The sequence below is a fragment of the Sebastes fasciatus genome, chromosome 3 (genome assembly GCF_043250625.1).
Source record: "Sebastes fasciatus isolate fSebFas1 chromosome 3, fSebFas1.pri, whole genome shotgun sequence".
Taxonomy (NCBI): Eukaryota; Metazoa; Chordata; class Actinopteri; order Perciformes; family Sebastidae; genus Sebastes; species Sebastes fasciatus.
Genome location: NC_133797.1, coordinates 36131752 through 36147033, shown reverse-complemented (window position 1 = coordinate 36147033; position 15282 = coordinate 36131752). Strand labels below are relative to the sequence as shown.

The window sequence follows — 15282 nt, the reverse complement described above, 5'->3', positions numbered from 1 at the left end:
ACAGATGAGCAAAGAAGGCCCTGGCTTAGTTCAGCCCGGTGTTTACGTCTTTCTGTCAATCACAGATGGACTGCGGGGAAGCAGCTTTGAAATGGAACGTTAAAGACACTTTGTAGGTCACAGGAGCTGAATGAGCTACCTTCTTACCTACGGTTAAGACATTGCACTTCTGTAATACTGTACCATTAAGGGTGAGGGTTTCACAGTATGAAAAATACAAATAATTACTCCACAAAAGTTCTACTATATAGCATTCATTTATTGGATTATCTTCACTGTATTGAGATCTCAGTGATCACAGTGACTCATGAGTTGAGCATGGCAATGCAAAGGATACAGGCTATTATGAAATTCAATGGCACTCTCCACACAAAACCCAGGAGATGTTTATCAGCTCAGGCCTATAGTGTGAGATATGGAGAGGTACGTTATCTTTAAACATGTGCACCATACGATCATTGTTAAAACAGTTCCTCCATAAATGCCATCAGTGTCACATTACAAGGAGGGTCCAGGTAGAAGGATGAGTGTATGCTGAGTGTTTATTGTTCTACAAGGGCCCTTTATGGTGTGAAATTGTATCCAAGCTATTTCAGGAAATCAGCAGGTCTTATGTGAGGGGTATTAGCTTTAAACAGTTTTTCACTGACAACATATGCTTAAGAAATTGTTTTTTTATTTTCCGATACTGTAAATTCACTCCGATTGTTTCTTTTGTTTTTTTACTTGTAGTTTTCATGTATAGTGTATTAAAAAAATCAAATGAAGATTGAAGTTAAAAAAGATTTCCCTTCTAAACATGTAGTTATGGGTAGCATGGCTGCAACAGAAAAGCATGTACAATATGTATTATAATACACTGATCAAATTGTATAATTGCTTATACAAACACAGCAGTGTCTGTTAAAGCTAACGCTGGTTTTGAGAGGATTATAATGTATATTCATTAATATTTCCCCAAATATTGTATCTTCAAATTATGAAGAAAAGCATTTTTTTGATGGTTTATGTATTTATTACACAGCTTTATTGAATACTTGATTCGTGAAAGCGTGAAGTTACATTATATGAGCATTAAGAATCACAGCATAATGTTGTCAGTAAGTATAGAATGAGGAATAAAGATGTATCCTGTACTGTGGTTTCATCAGTACTGTATAATTTGGCTTTTTTTCACTGCCTGTTATATTTTTCTCTTGCAAATATAAATTTAATTTCATGAAATGAATAAATGCCATGACATGAATAACAATGAGCACTGATTGGTCATGTAGCAAAAGGCACTGAACTATAAGGGGATAAGCTTAGCAAAGTGAAGGAGTGACTACTGACGCCGTGTCATTTCTTGAAACCAGCTAAAGTATCATCCATTGCATCACGGTAGGTGAGAATAACAGCACATTACATATATCAGAGCATTCACGCTATAGCGGCTACATCAATACTAAGGCACAGTGTTAAGATATAGTGCAAAGCAGTGTTAGTTTCTATAAAGCATGCCTGGCTACAAGTACAGTTTTATATTTTGGTCCCTGTAGAATCATTGAAAATATACAGAACACAATCAGTTGTTCATGCTTTGACCCATTTAACATTTCTGCACTTACTTACTGCAGCAAAGTATTTTCATTATTTTTGGATTATTTTCAGGAAATAGTGTATTGAAATCACTCATCCTAGTTGTGTGTTAATGCTAGGCCCACAAGACATACACAGTATATTTTGAATGAAGTTTTTATGATCTGTCAACAGAATTACGAATCTTTCACTTTTTCATCATAGGTGCCGCTGCCCCTGTAAGCTCCCACATAGCCACTGCTGTCTGCGATGTCCTCGCGCCCGGTCTTTCCTTTTCCTTTGCCTGACTCGTCAAACCGCTCCTTGTGGGCTCCAGTGTACTTGCTGGTATCGGTCAGTCTGTCCACTGCTCCTGTCTTTGCCACTTTCTAAAATCAGTAGAAGATTGCAAATAACCAGTTACTTCACTCCTTTGTTCTTTCAATTAAGAACGTACAGCACATTGATCCCACCTGCTTACTTTACTTTCTTCTCAACTCGCTCTCACTATTTATTTTTTTCAGCACTTCTATAAATGATTCCAGTAAAATGTAAACTGTAAAAGAATCTCAGTTTAAAGCTGCAATGCATTGGATTTGAAGTTTCTTTGGCTCCACCCAGTGGTATAATCAAGAATGACACCGGCAGACATACTTGCCAACTTTGAGACCTCAAAAATAGGGAGGAGGTGGTGAAAGGTTGAGAACTGATGAAATACTCACAGTGACTCCGGTGTTGGCGGGGTCCTTCCCAGCAACGAGACCATAGAGGTGCTGCAGCGACTCCTCTTTGCTTTTGCCTTTGCCTTTAAAACGTTTGGGAGCCAACTCTATCAGGGCCTGGTTGAACTGCTCAAAGGTGATCACACGAGCTGACTTTGCCCTGAGGAAACACACAGTATTGACAAATGTTTTCTGAGGAAAGTAACAAAATGATCCAAATAATGTCATGTGCCTATTTGCATATTAGTATTATGGCATGGGGTTAGACAAGGGCCCCCCTCCCAGTTTGGTCCAGACTGAAATGTCTCAACAACTATTACATGTATTGTCATATAAGACACTCATGTTCCAAAGATGATGAAGTTAACATTTTGGGTAGAGCTGTCAGTCGATTAAAATATTTAATTGCAATTAATCGCATGATTGTCCATGATTAATGCTTGCTTTAATCAAATAAATGTCTATATTTATTATTGGAAATCAATTAACAACACAAAACCTTGACAATATTATTATTATATTAATTATATAAATATTACTATTATTATATATAGTATGACATGGTTTGTACCAATTCGTTAGGTTTTCTAGTTTAATATGATACTAGTATCTTCACTCTAGCTTTAAAACTGAGCCTGCTGCAACCTAAAAATCGAAAGTTGCGTTAAAGAAATTAGTGGAGTTAAAACGATTTTGCGTTAACGCGCTATCACGTTGACAGCCCTAATTTTGGCTGTTTTAGTGAAATGTCTCGCCAATTTTGGATTAAATTGCCATGAAATTTGGTACATATATCCATGATGTCCAGAGGATTAAATGACGATGGCGATCCCCTGACTTTACATCTAGCATCATGGGGTCATCAGGTCAAAATTGTAATTTGTTCCATGCTTTTGTTATGACCAAAGACCAACAAAACTACTGACTGGTCCATCAGCCTAAGCTGTACTCTGCTAAGTACTAGGTTTAGTGCTAATTAGCAAATCTAATCAATCAAATCTATGCCAAGATTAGCATAGTTGAATTTGTTTTATTTATTATAATTTTGCGTTTTGAATGTTTTATCTGTGGGAATATGAAATCTTACTTGACTTTGCTGAAAACAATGTCAACATCTGTCGAGGTGACGTTCTTGCCGTCGATGATGTGACAGTCCTTGCAGATCTTTGAAAAGTTCTTGCCGTTCATCTCCTTCCCTGTGGCCTTAGAGTCTCCATGGACTGCAAACTTCTGAAAGGCGGTCTCCGCCTCTGCTACGGACGATGACACTGAGCTCTCTGCCATTCTGACAGATACACATACAGGAAGTCTACATTATCACACTGATCATATTCAACATAACAGCTTTAATTGTCCCATGGTTGCATTGTCCTAACCCTCCAAAAAAGTGATGACACAACGTCCTTACTTTGTTCCATTGACTTTCTATCCTTGTGAAAGACATTTTGTGAAATTAAAAGAGCACAAGTTCTTAATGATGCCATTAGCTGATTGATGGTCAGCCTGCCAAGAAGCAGCTGCCATCATGGTCAGTCTAAGTGAACATTTTCTCCCTCTCACAGACACACACTTTTCCACATCCATCATTATGTTCGTGCTACTCAAGCTGCTCTCAGGCTAATTTAATTCAATCAGCTCAATTTCCAAATGGGCTGCTCTGCTGTTCAATCTAACAGTGAGTGAACAAAACATGCTCCTTGTCTTTCTCTTCACCTCCTCTACTCTACAAATACACAGACAGACACACACTCGAACTTACCTTGTTGCTGCTGTTTGCTGAAAAACAGTAAGGATGTGTATTCAGTGAGGTTTAGTAGTAAACTGAACCTGATTTACAAGTTGAAATTTAAAAACAAATAAACAGTTTGAAAGATAAACAAGTAGTCCAGACATAGCATAACATTCTAAATGCAGTTTCCATGGATACGTAAAATAGCAATCCTATATTCCTTGGTGGGACAGTCTATTGGTGGGCAGGTTGTTGGCATTAAACCATGAAAACATAAAGCACATTAAAGCATTACGTAATAGTCACTGGAGATCCAGTGTTGCATTTCTCCATGGCAACATGCACTTTTGGGAATGAAATGGAATCTTTTTTTAAGAAAAGCTAATATTAAAATATACGGTTGCATCTAAAAATGTCCACATCACAAATTAACCGTCCTTACTGGGGCATGACATAATACATCTATTTATGGCAACTGTTAAATACGCAGTCCTACAAGACTTGTTTTCTGCTGCTGTTTCCATGGCCACTCTGTTGTATTTAGGTGCTATAGGTGCATGAGACGGTGATGCTGTAAAAGAGAAAGGAAAGTGTACCTGCTGTCGTAAATCGAAAGGATGCTGTGGAAATATTCTTGACCTCTTCGTCTTCCTCCTCCTTTTTCTTCTTCTTCTTTCTTCTTCTCCTGTGTCTCTCCTCCTTCCTGCCACTCCCAGGCTTTCTCACAATGACGACAGAGATGGAGAGATGCAGAGAGGCAGGAGGAGAGAGGGGAGAGGGAAGGTGGGAGGGAGGGAGGAGGAGGGAGAGAGTACCGACCAGCACAGTCAATGACATCATGGGCACTCAGCCTCTCTTGTGTCTATTCACTCTCATTAGCTCCACGCCTCTGTGCACAGACTTGCTTCTGTGGAAAGATTTATCACGTTTTGTTTATTTCAATTCACTATTCTATGTTATTTCTTCTGTAATCCATGTTTTGGGGCAGGTGCTACAACAACAAAGATTAGTATTCTCTCCATTCTCCCCCTCTATAACAATAAACTCAACTCACAGCCATCTGTATCTGTCATGCCCGCTGCTCTCCCACCCTCTTGCTTTCTCTTCTTTTTTTTTTCTCTCTCTCTTACTGTCATTGTCACAAGAGCCCTCTTGTCTGGACAAAGATGAGAGCGGCCCTTTAAGAGGACACAGAGCACCAACAGTGTAAAGCTAACACATTACAGGAAAGATTATCCCGTCTTACAGCTCCACATCAAGTAGGGTGGGAAGTGGGGAAGGGACCCTCCACTTTAGTGAATTGAATTAGTGAATTTGGTCAATAAATTCACTGTCTAATTGTAGTATCATCTGTACGGTCATTATTTATGAGACGGTTGAGACAACTGTTTTATATTTGAGTATTTAAAACAGATCATTTGTTGAATTATAATAAAAAAAACTAGAGGAAATTGCTATTACTGGGATGAGCTCGAATAATCAATCATATCATTTGGAGGAAGCACGTCTATGGGAGGCAAAAACAGACAGTACCTCAAATATTAGTATAAAGCATCAAAAATATAATCAATGATTTCAAGAGCAGATCTGACCCCGGCCTGACTCAACCTCTTTTTTTCTTTCCCTGACACACCTAGCATTTGTTATATTCCAGCAGTTGACTTTGAACCAGTGTAAATAAAGCTCAGACTCTACATTTATATTAATAAAACCAGCTAATAACTATTTCCAAAGCCATTTATGTTTGAATTGCCACTTATTGCCATGCACATTTTGGCCCATTCAGATATCTCTTGCCCACATACTGAAAGTTATAAATTATACATGTATAGATATACTGTGCATATATAATTTAAGAGTTTGAAGTAGAGGAAAATTAAGTAGTCTGTGTCTCCATTCATTAGTCTTGAAAACATACTGTATTACTCCTATAGGTTTACCACTTGAATTTCCCCCGGGATCAATAAAGTTACTATCTACCAAATTATTGATAAACGTTTTACAGTAAAAGCATGAAAATATTAACTGAGATTATGTTGCTGTGTAGAGGTAGTCTGTGTAATAATAGACGATCAATTTGAATATGTTACAGAATCCATTTGCAAACAACAGATTATTCCTTTTGTGGCGGCAAAAGAACACTTCATCCCACTAACCCTCCTTCCTGTAAGACAGAAAAGAGAGCAGCAGCAACAAGCAAAAGGAGAGGGAGGACGGGTCGTCACACTTTAAATGAAGCTAAAATGAAAGATTTACATATTATTCTTTCAGTATTGTCCTCTGGTACTGCAGTGCTTTTACCTTACATTGTTTTTCAGGTTTTCAACGTGCTCCCGTGGGTACCCACATACTGATACTGATGCTCTGGGTTTTGTTCACAGGATAAACAGAACAAGTTGTTTTGACATCATGCACCATCATGAAACTCACCGCTCAGTCAAATGGAAAGCTGAGTGTACAGCCAATTCCTCGCCCATGATCAAACTTTAACAAGTTTAAAATGCTGCAGCTAGACTACTTACAAAATCCAATAGAAGAGTCCCCATAACACCTGTTTCAGCATCTCTACATTGGTTACCTGTACGTTTTAGAATTGATTTTCAACATTTGTAATGATGGTTCATTTTAAAGCACGGTTCAAGGGTAACTTACAACACTAGAAAAAAAGTTGAATCATACACTTCTAGGGACTTAAAATATATAATATAATGTAAAAATATCTAAATTAATGCATTAAAATGTTTGATTTTCAGCATGTATGTAGTCAGAGATGTCCTGAAGTCAAATATATCAGTCATTGTCAGGAATTATTTATAAAAACTTTCCAGCAACCCAAAAATAAAAGAATAAAGACATTTCCATCACAAATATAGTGGTATTTTCTATTTAATTTATAAAGGACATGTAATGTTTTATACTTCTGGTGAATATAATCCAATCAATCTTATTTCCATATATGTATTTTGTATATCAAGTTCCCTTTGTTAACAAATTAAATTGAAAACCGGACGTAGTCACACGTGTATACTTCCGCTAACTTCGCCAAGTCCGTCGCTGGCTCTCTAGTGAGCTCCCTTCTCTTTATACATCCATGGTCAGCTCCGTTTGAATGCATTTAACATAAATGTCAGTATATGGGTGCTCTACAGTTGTAGCGTTGGCCCATTTGACCAAGGAGATGCGAGTGGCGGCGAGCTTGACCGCACGTTACCGTAATACGATAACGTTTCCTGTCCAAAATGTTTCAATACTTTACTGTATGTGTAGTGTTTATTACTTTGGAATTAAAATGTGAGGTTCAGGTCGTATCCACACGGACCCTTCGCCGTTTTGTACCTCCTTGTTGCAGCCAATAAAAGCGGCAACATCCTTCTACCTCCACATAGACTCAAATGAAGCAGATATATCAATTCTGGCATTAAAAAAAATTATTTCAAAATCGTAAAAATAAAAAAATCAATAATAGTTATTATGATCAATGTTGGTTTTAAAGGAATATTACAGTTAAACAACAGAAGACAGTAACGCTAATATCTGAACAAATCACTGACTGGTTTCTGAGTCTTGTGTGTTTTGCAGTTGGCAACCACTGTGCTGACATTATGTGGTATGATGAACCTTGTTTTGTAAATATAAAAAAAATGTTAATGCTAAAACAGACCTTACTGTGTGAGTTAACCTGAAATTCCTGCTTGTTAAGCAGATTCAGTCATGGTTGCAGACCTCAGTACTTTCACTCAGATGCTGGGAAAATGTTGTACGGGAAGACGACATCACTGTGTGTTTACAGTAGAAACAAAGCCTCTCCTTTAAATATCAGCAGAGAACAGCATCGTCTCTGGTTTGGAAAGAAGTTGTAGGATCACAGGAGCAAAGGAGGTTGGACTCTCTCTGGACTACATACTGACCATCACTTGGAAGACTTAACCTACTCGCATATTAACAGTTTGGGGTTTCACCGAGGACACAAATTCCCTATTCTGATCCTGAGTTTGTCCAATATTTGTCTCATCCAACATGACCATGATGGAGTCTAGTTTCCCTTTACCACCAGAGGATTTCTGTCCACTGTGTGTGGACGAGCCGAGAGACCCGGTCACCATCCCCTGTGGTGACACATACTGCCTGGAGTGCATCAAGATCTACTGGGACCAGTTTGACCACATGGGTGTGTACAGCTGCCCACAGTGCCGCGCAACCTTCACACCACGACCCGTGCTGAGACGTAATCTGCCCGACGTAAACCACGAGCCACGGCGCCAGCTCCCGGAGCTCACACCTTTCCCCGACATGCACCGGGAATCCTTCTGCGACTTCTGCGTCGGCCGTCGCAACAAGGCCGTTAAGTCGTGCCTCATGTGCCTGGCCTACTACTGCGAAACGCACGTCAAGCCACATTACGAATCGTCCACCTTCAAGAGACACAAGCTGGTGGATGAGACGGGCCACCTGGACAGGAAGATCTGCCCCCAGCATGAGAAGGGCCTGGAGCTGTTCTGTCGCTCTGACCAGATGTGTATCTGCGTGCTGTGTACTGTCAGAGAGCACCGCGGACACAACATTACCTCCGCAGAAGAAGAGCGCGTCGAAAAACAAGTGAGTCTCAATCGGTTGTGAGTCAACATGTGTGACTCTGCCTGAAATATTGGCCTTGTATGCACTGAATAAGCTGCATGAAAGCCAGTGTGAATTCAATATCACTACATCCAAAATGATCCAAAATGCTGCATATTAAACATATGTTTTGTTCTCTTAAAAGACTGTGGTTGATAAAAGCCTGTCTTCTAATTGTCCTGTTCTTCCAACAGAAAGTCCTGGTGGTCACCCAGTCTGAGGTCCAGCATATCATTCAGGAGAGGATGAAGGAGCTTCAGGAGCTCAAACATAATGTGGATGTTCTCAAAGTAAGATCAGACAGTTCCTAATCAAACATTATTGAGTCTGTAATTTATTTTTTTGGGAGGAGATACAATAACTATGTATGAAATTTAAAAAAAATTGTCATCATCTGATGGCGGTGTAAGCTTCCCCTTGTGGTAGGGAATCTGTGCTATTGATCCTGGGTTTAGTATCTACAGTATCTAAATCTTGGATTTTCTAAAGTATCTTAAATCCAAGATCTTACAGTCCCGATATGAGTACAGGTTCGCTCAGTTTCTAGGCTCAGTGAATCCTAGGTTTGGTAAGAAGACTGGCAGTAGCAAGACCTCCAGCCAAAACACACGACCACTGACTTCAGAAAAATAACAGAAAATATATTTGTATCTCAACTCAAATATTCCACAGAAAGAAAAAGATTTCCAAATGAATGTACAACCAAGATTGCAGTAACTACAAATTAGGAATATGTTCAACTCTCAGTGCTTCATACAGAAATGAAGTGTGTCCTCTGGTTGGACCAGATTACTCTTTATTATAAATTACCGGTTTGTGACAGTTTTAGTTTTCCCTTTGAAGATTTCGCTTAAATTCCCTTAAAGGTGCTAAATGTGAGATTGGGAGCATTTCTCTTGCCTCTGCACGGTTCTCAACATGGCGACAGCTGAACCGGTGGCTCGTAGCTAACGGTGCAAACTACGGCAACACTGCTGACAGAGCTAACAGTGTTAACCTGAGGGGGGAACTGGAGGACGGGTGCTGCGCTTCTGCAGCCGTGCGCTAGCCAGTAGAGCCAGCTCATGTGCACTTAAAGCATTCGCGGCCGGCCCGGATACGTCAACAAAGCAGATAAAAGCTTAGATTACAACACACACAAAGGTAGACATTACTCCACTATATCTTTACATAGCAAATAGTTGTTTGCTGCTATATTAATGCTGTGAATATTGTATAGAGCACCTTTAACGGTCATTAGTCTTACTTGGGCTTGTACTCATTTACTTTGAATGTTCCTTTTAAGTTGTTTGTAGACCTTGAGTTTCTTTACGACATCAGTTCTAGTCAGTTTTTCATCTGTCTTGGGCCCAAGAACAAAATAATCTGAGATCTCAGAGAGAAAACACCTACCGCCTCTTGGAACGGCACAGCATCCACGTTTCAGCATCCAGAAAAAACAAAGGCATCAACGGCAGCAATGTCGATCTGGATGGCACCCGAAACAGCTCCACGATGTCACAGAGAATCATCCTTAAAAAAAAAAAAAAAAAGTCTGCACACAAGTGTACAGAACACAGTCTGAATATCCTTGTTTCATCATCATGCACAATAATTAGCTAAATCTGCACCCACATAGAATTAATCAACTCTTACAATGTATAAAATGAACATTTGTGGACTAAATTGTCCTGTTTTTTGGCACATATACAGTACATATCAATTGAATGCACATATCTGACCATTTACATTTTATAATACATGCACATTAGCTTTCAACCTCATTTCAGATATGCACAATGTACTGCTTTCCCAGGGCCACAACAGCAGCTATGCATGCTGCACTTAGCGCAGCTTCTACTGCAGGACAGTGGTGAGTGACTAAAATGCTTAATGCATCAACTGTGTTCGTTTCACATTTATATCCTCACAGTTGTTTTTTTCTTCTTCACCATATCTTCCAAGCTTAAACAACACACAATTCAATTAGCACAACTGCAATGCTAATCAGCTAAACTCAAGGTGTTAACTCACCTGGATCATTTGGAAGGAGTTTCTCTAGACGACTCTCTTTTCACAGAGCTAGTTTGAGTCTGCAGTTTAGCAGTTTCCCTCTTTTCCAATTTATGTAAAACTTATATTAGAACACCTTATTTCGACTCTTTTCGACACACTTGTCTGAGTTGCATGCTCATGCTCTGCAGGGGGGACTGTTTCTCTCCGCACAGGTGTGCAGCCAGGGTCGTTAGTTGTGCGTTCAGGGAACCTCTGTAAATAGGAGTGCCCCAAATAACCTGGGTTACAGTGGTATCAAACTATAGTATCAAATATCATACCCAGATTTTTCAAATCTGAAATTCAGCAGTCTAAGGTTTTGAGAAGGAAAAACCCAGAGCTTTATCCGATGGTGCTCAGATCATTTTCTTGAGGTCAACGTTAAAAATAACGAAAGAGATGGTCATAGATTTTAGTAAGAATAAGATAACAGTTCCTCCTGCCAAGATTAAGGGAGAATTAGTGGAGCAGGTCTCAAGTTATAAATACCTTGGAGTTGAAATCGATGACCACTTAAAATTCAGTGTATGTGCACAAAGTAAGTCTAATAAATTACAACAGAGGCTGTTCTTTATTAGGAAATTTAATCATTTTAGAGTTGAATGTTGTATTCTTCAAATGTTTTACAATACTGTTTTGCAGAGCGTTCTGTCTTTCGGTCTGATTTGCACCTTTGGTAATATGCTTGCCCAAGATCATGTCAAACTGCAGCGCATGATCAAGACAGCAAGCAGGATCATTGGGATCGATCAGGTGTCTGCAGCACAGCTGTATAGGGACCTTATTCTTAAAAAAGCAGATCAGATCCTCAACGATCCTACCGATCCTCTCCATCAGAAATTCAAAAGTAGTAGCCTTTAGTATCCTGGGAAGTGTGTGAGGTTTTTATATGTTGTTTTTACGAGACGTGTATATGACCGCATGAATTTCCCCTTGTGGGATAATAAAGTTGACCTTTGACCTTTGACCCACCCTGTCCTAAAAACAATTTTTTTTTTTTTTTCCCCTTTTAGAGTAATGCCCAGCGAGCACAGGCAGAAAGTGATAAGACCTTCCACGAAATGCTGCAGGCGGTGGAGCGCTGGAAGGCTGAAATCCATCAGATGATAATGGCCAACATGCAGTCGGCGATGTCGCAGGCTGAGGGCTACGTGGAGCGTCTGGAGCAGGAGATACAGGAGCTACAGCGCAGAGACGCAGAGCTACGGCAGATCCTCGAAACAGAGGACAACATTCACTTTCTGCAGGTGCTGAAAGGTCATAAGAAATGTCTTAATGCTTGTCATCCAACTGTGGGCAGAGATGTTTACACATTAGACACTAGAATGTATGAGTCGCATGTACTCTTGAAGCTATCTTTTCTTATTTAGAGAAGACAGAGAACAAAGTTTTGGCAAACACATTAATGTTTTCTTTCAGGTGAAAATTAAAACTCACCTGAAAGAAAACATGAATGTGTTTAGTCCTATTTAGAACATGGTGCACTTCAGCCTCTTGTGGCCGAAATGAGTATTACAACAACAAAGACTAAAAGAAAAATGGTCCTGACAAAAAAATCACTTGCCAAAACTTTTTTAAAGTGAATGAAATAAAAATGATCCTGGCAAAACTTTTTTTTTTTACCTGGTAAAACAGGGCAATAACTTTAAGTATTGTTTATATTCTTTTGGTCAGGCGAGGCCACATTTCAGTTTGTGTGTCTGACTTGTTGACTGGATTACAGAGCTCCTTTTTCTTGTTGAACAGAATTTTCCAACCCTGTGCATTCCTCCTGAGGCCATGGTGCCCAAAGTGCTCATCAACCCTCAGTTCTCCTTCGGAGAGATGAGCAAGACAGCCACCGAGATGAAGGAACATGTGGACGACATCTGTAAGACGGAACTGAGCAAAATCTCCAAGACAGGTTTGTGTCTAGATGATACTGACAAAATATCTTTATACCGTGAAAACTATGAAGTAGGCCAGTTACAGGCTAATCTAATGCTGTATCATCTTCACAGTTAGTGAAACCCCCGTGTACATACTTCTGCCGAGAAATGGAGACAAACGACTCAAAGGTAAGTTTGTGTTTACAGAAATATGTACAGCTACTTTTAACCACACATGAATATAGATTATATGGATTTTATTTTGGGTTATAGAGAACAAGGATGACATAGATAGAAAGTGCTTTAAAGTTCCTTCATTTGGTTTATATAATTATGTAATTCACTTTAGATTCATTTAAAAATAAACAATAAAGTAAAATGTATCACAAAATGATATGCATCCATGTTTTCATATCCAAACAGTTCCTTCCAGACTTGATTTTCAGGAACCAAAAACCAGAGTGGACTTCTTAAGATGTGAGTAAAGTGTTTATAGTTCAGTGAAACAAAGAGACGACTTTGACACATTTGTGTTTCCTTGAAAACAGCGATATGCATTTATATATATTAATATATCAGATATTTAGTTGTTGTGGGTGATAAACAGAGTGAGGGAAAGTGAATGGATGAATGTCTTTCTTGATCAATGACATGCTCCACATCTAAACATAAATAATGAATAAATGTGTCTGGCTCTTTGCTCAGACTCCTGCAAGATGTCCTTCGATCCAAACACAGTCTATAAAGAGCTGGTCCTGTCGGACGGGAACCAGAAGGTCACGCGGAAGAAAACGGTCCAGTTTCACCCAGATCATCCGGAACGCTTCGATGGCTTCTCCCAGGTGCTGTGCAAGGAGCCTCTGACCGGTTTCAGATTTTACTGGGAGGCAGAGTGGAGCGGGGAGTTTTCCATCGGGGTGGCCTACAAGAGCATCAGTCGCAAGGGGAAGAATTCACACAGCCTGCTGGGCTACAACGACAAGTCTTGGAGTCTCCTCTGCTCCGACTCAGGCTACTCTGCCTGGAACAACAAGGTAGACAGAGACCTTCCTGAAGCTCCCAGAGCCACACGAATTGGTGTGTACCTGGATTATGCGGGCAACACGGTGGCCTATTACTCAATATCAGAGAATATGGAGCTTATCCACAGATTCAAAGCTCAGTTCAGTGAGCCTTTGTATGCTGGTTTTGGTGTGGGCTCCTCTGTTACCCTCTGCAAGCTGAAGCAGAATACCACTCCTTACTGAGATGTATTGTGAAGAGTATAGACTCACAGGTACTGTTAAATACTCACTGAACAGTACAATGTAAAGTTATTATCTGCAAAAAAAAACCTCTATGCACAGATGTTCATGTTGTTGTGACCACACTCTGCATGTTCCTGTAATGCATAGTGATAATGTCTCACTGAATTTAATTCGAGGCCATTATTTTAGATACATATGCCAACATGTTTATTTCATGCAAGTTCCTGCAAGTTTCACCGCAATAACAGAAGGCCTATATTCAACTCTGATGTTTTAATGATCAACATGATGACAAAAACAACATGACAAAAACAATCTGCTAGATATATAACAAAATATATTTATATAGTTTGTGTGCACAGTAAAAAGAAAAATCGACATGCCGTACATTTTAAAGTTCTTATTGTCTTACAGAGAACAACTTTCACAGTTAAGGTGGGAAGCGATGACACAAAACACCAAAAAAACCTTGATAACAATTTATAATAAATCAACATAAGGACATATATTAATTACTGTATATATCACATCATATACTGATTCATATTTAGAAACATAATCTAAACCAAGTCATTAGATATGATCATTTTAAAGGGTGAGCCCATCTGCTATATCTGTTCTTCGTTTTTTGTTTTTTTTAAATGGAAATGCCCATTCAGTCACAGTGACGTCGTAGGTTACCAAAGAGAGCTAATTGAAAGCTGATCATTGCTAGTACTAGCTGAGTCAAAGTTAGATGTGCTGTATACTCCAGCGTTCTGCAAGGTCATATTACTGCTTTTGTGAATGTAGTCTGGTGGCTTTGAAGAGAGCGATATAACGGCTTCAGTTCTCCGTCGGAAAGGGCTGTCTGACGGCGAGGTGAAGCAGGTGTGGACGGGAGACACACAGCCGCCGACTGACAGCCTTTTCCGACGGGGAAGTGAAGCCTTTATATTATGTAATTATTGTTATGGATGAATGGAACAGTAACTTTCAATCTCAGACTGTAAATGGTCAAGTCAATGTCACAAACAAATACTGTATAATGCAAAACACATATATGATTAATAGTCTTATTTATTTCTCTTAAATGACATTATCAGAAGCCCAATTTGTTAATTTGTAAGATAGTATTCATTCTGCACCATGCATCGTGTATTTTATTATCTTAAGAATCTGAAATAAAATACCATAAACCTTTTGTTGTTGTTTATAAAGTTTTCTTATTGTTTTATTTTTCAAAATCTGCTTAACTGACCATATAATTATTCCTGCAACTTTTTCTACTAAATACAACTACATATACCATGTATAATATTAAAACTACATATACCATGTATAATATTAAAACTACATGTACCATGTATAATATTAAAACTACATATACATGTATAACAGTAAAACTATAATATTAAAGCTATATACCATGTATGTGTGATGCAAAACAAATTTCAGACCTGTCTGACAATAAAAGTATTATTGTATCGTATCATATAATATTAAAGCTACATATACAATGTATAATATTA

At 38.9% G+C, this 15282-nt stretch overlaps 2 protein-coding genes across 5 annotated transcripts; one reads left to right on the top strand and one right to left on the bottom strand.

The window, feature by feature from the left end:
* Positions 1-242: 242 nt before the first annotated feature.
* On the bottom strand, positions 243-4783 carry tppp2 (tubulin polymerization-promoting protein family member 2). 3 transcript variants are annotated; one of them, XM_074630654.1, is made up of 5 exons: positions 4605-4783; positions 4039-4055; positions 3367-3564; positions 2280-2439; positions 243-1946 (listed from the first exon to the last, which is right to left on the bottom strand). In XM_074630654.1, exons 3-5 carry the CDS (start codon positions 3561-3563, stop codon positions 1755-1757), a joined length of 549 nt encoding a protein of 182 aa, XP_074486755.1. In that variant the 5' UTR covers position 3564; positions 4039-4055; positions 4605-4783; the 3' UTR covers positions 243-1754. The 3 variants fall into 3 exon arrangements, with proteins under 3 accessions (XP_074486755.1, XP_074486758.1, XP_074486756.1); XM_074630657.1 differs by lacking the exon at positions 4039-4055 and having other exon boundaries at positions 4605-4780; XM_074630655.1 differs by lacking the exon at positions 4605-4783 and having other exon boundaries at positions 4039-4195.
* A 3059-nt stretch (positions 4784-7842) lies between these two features.
* On the top strand, positions 7843-14952 carry ftr84 (finTRIM family, member 84). Of its 2 annotated transcripts, XR_012593324.1 has the most exons (8): positions 7843-8604; positions 8817-8912; positions 11670-11903; positions 12403-12559; positions 12657-12713; positions 12948-13001; positions 13230-14370; positions 14633-14952. XR_012593324.1 is itself a non-coding variant. In XM_074630650.1 (7 exons), the coding sequence occupies exons 1-7, from the start codon at positions 8026-8028 to the stop codon at positions 13769-13771; spliced, it is 1719 nt and encodes a 572-aa protein (XP_074486751.1). In that variant the 5' UTR covers positions 7843-8025; the 3' UTR covers positions 13772-14578. The 2 variants fall into 2 exon arrangements, 1 of the variants encoding a protein (XP_074486751.1); XM_074630650.1 differs by lacking the exon at positions 14633-14952 and having other exon boundaries at positions 13230-14578.
* The last annotated feature ends 330 nt before the right edge of the window (positions 14953-15282 follow it).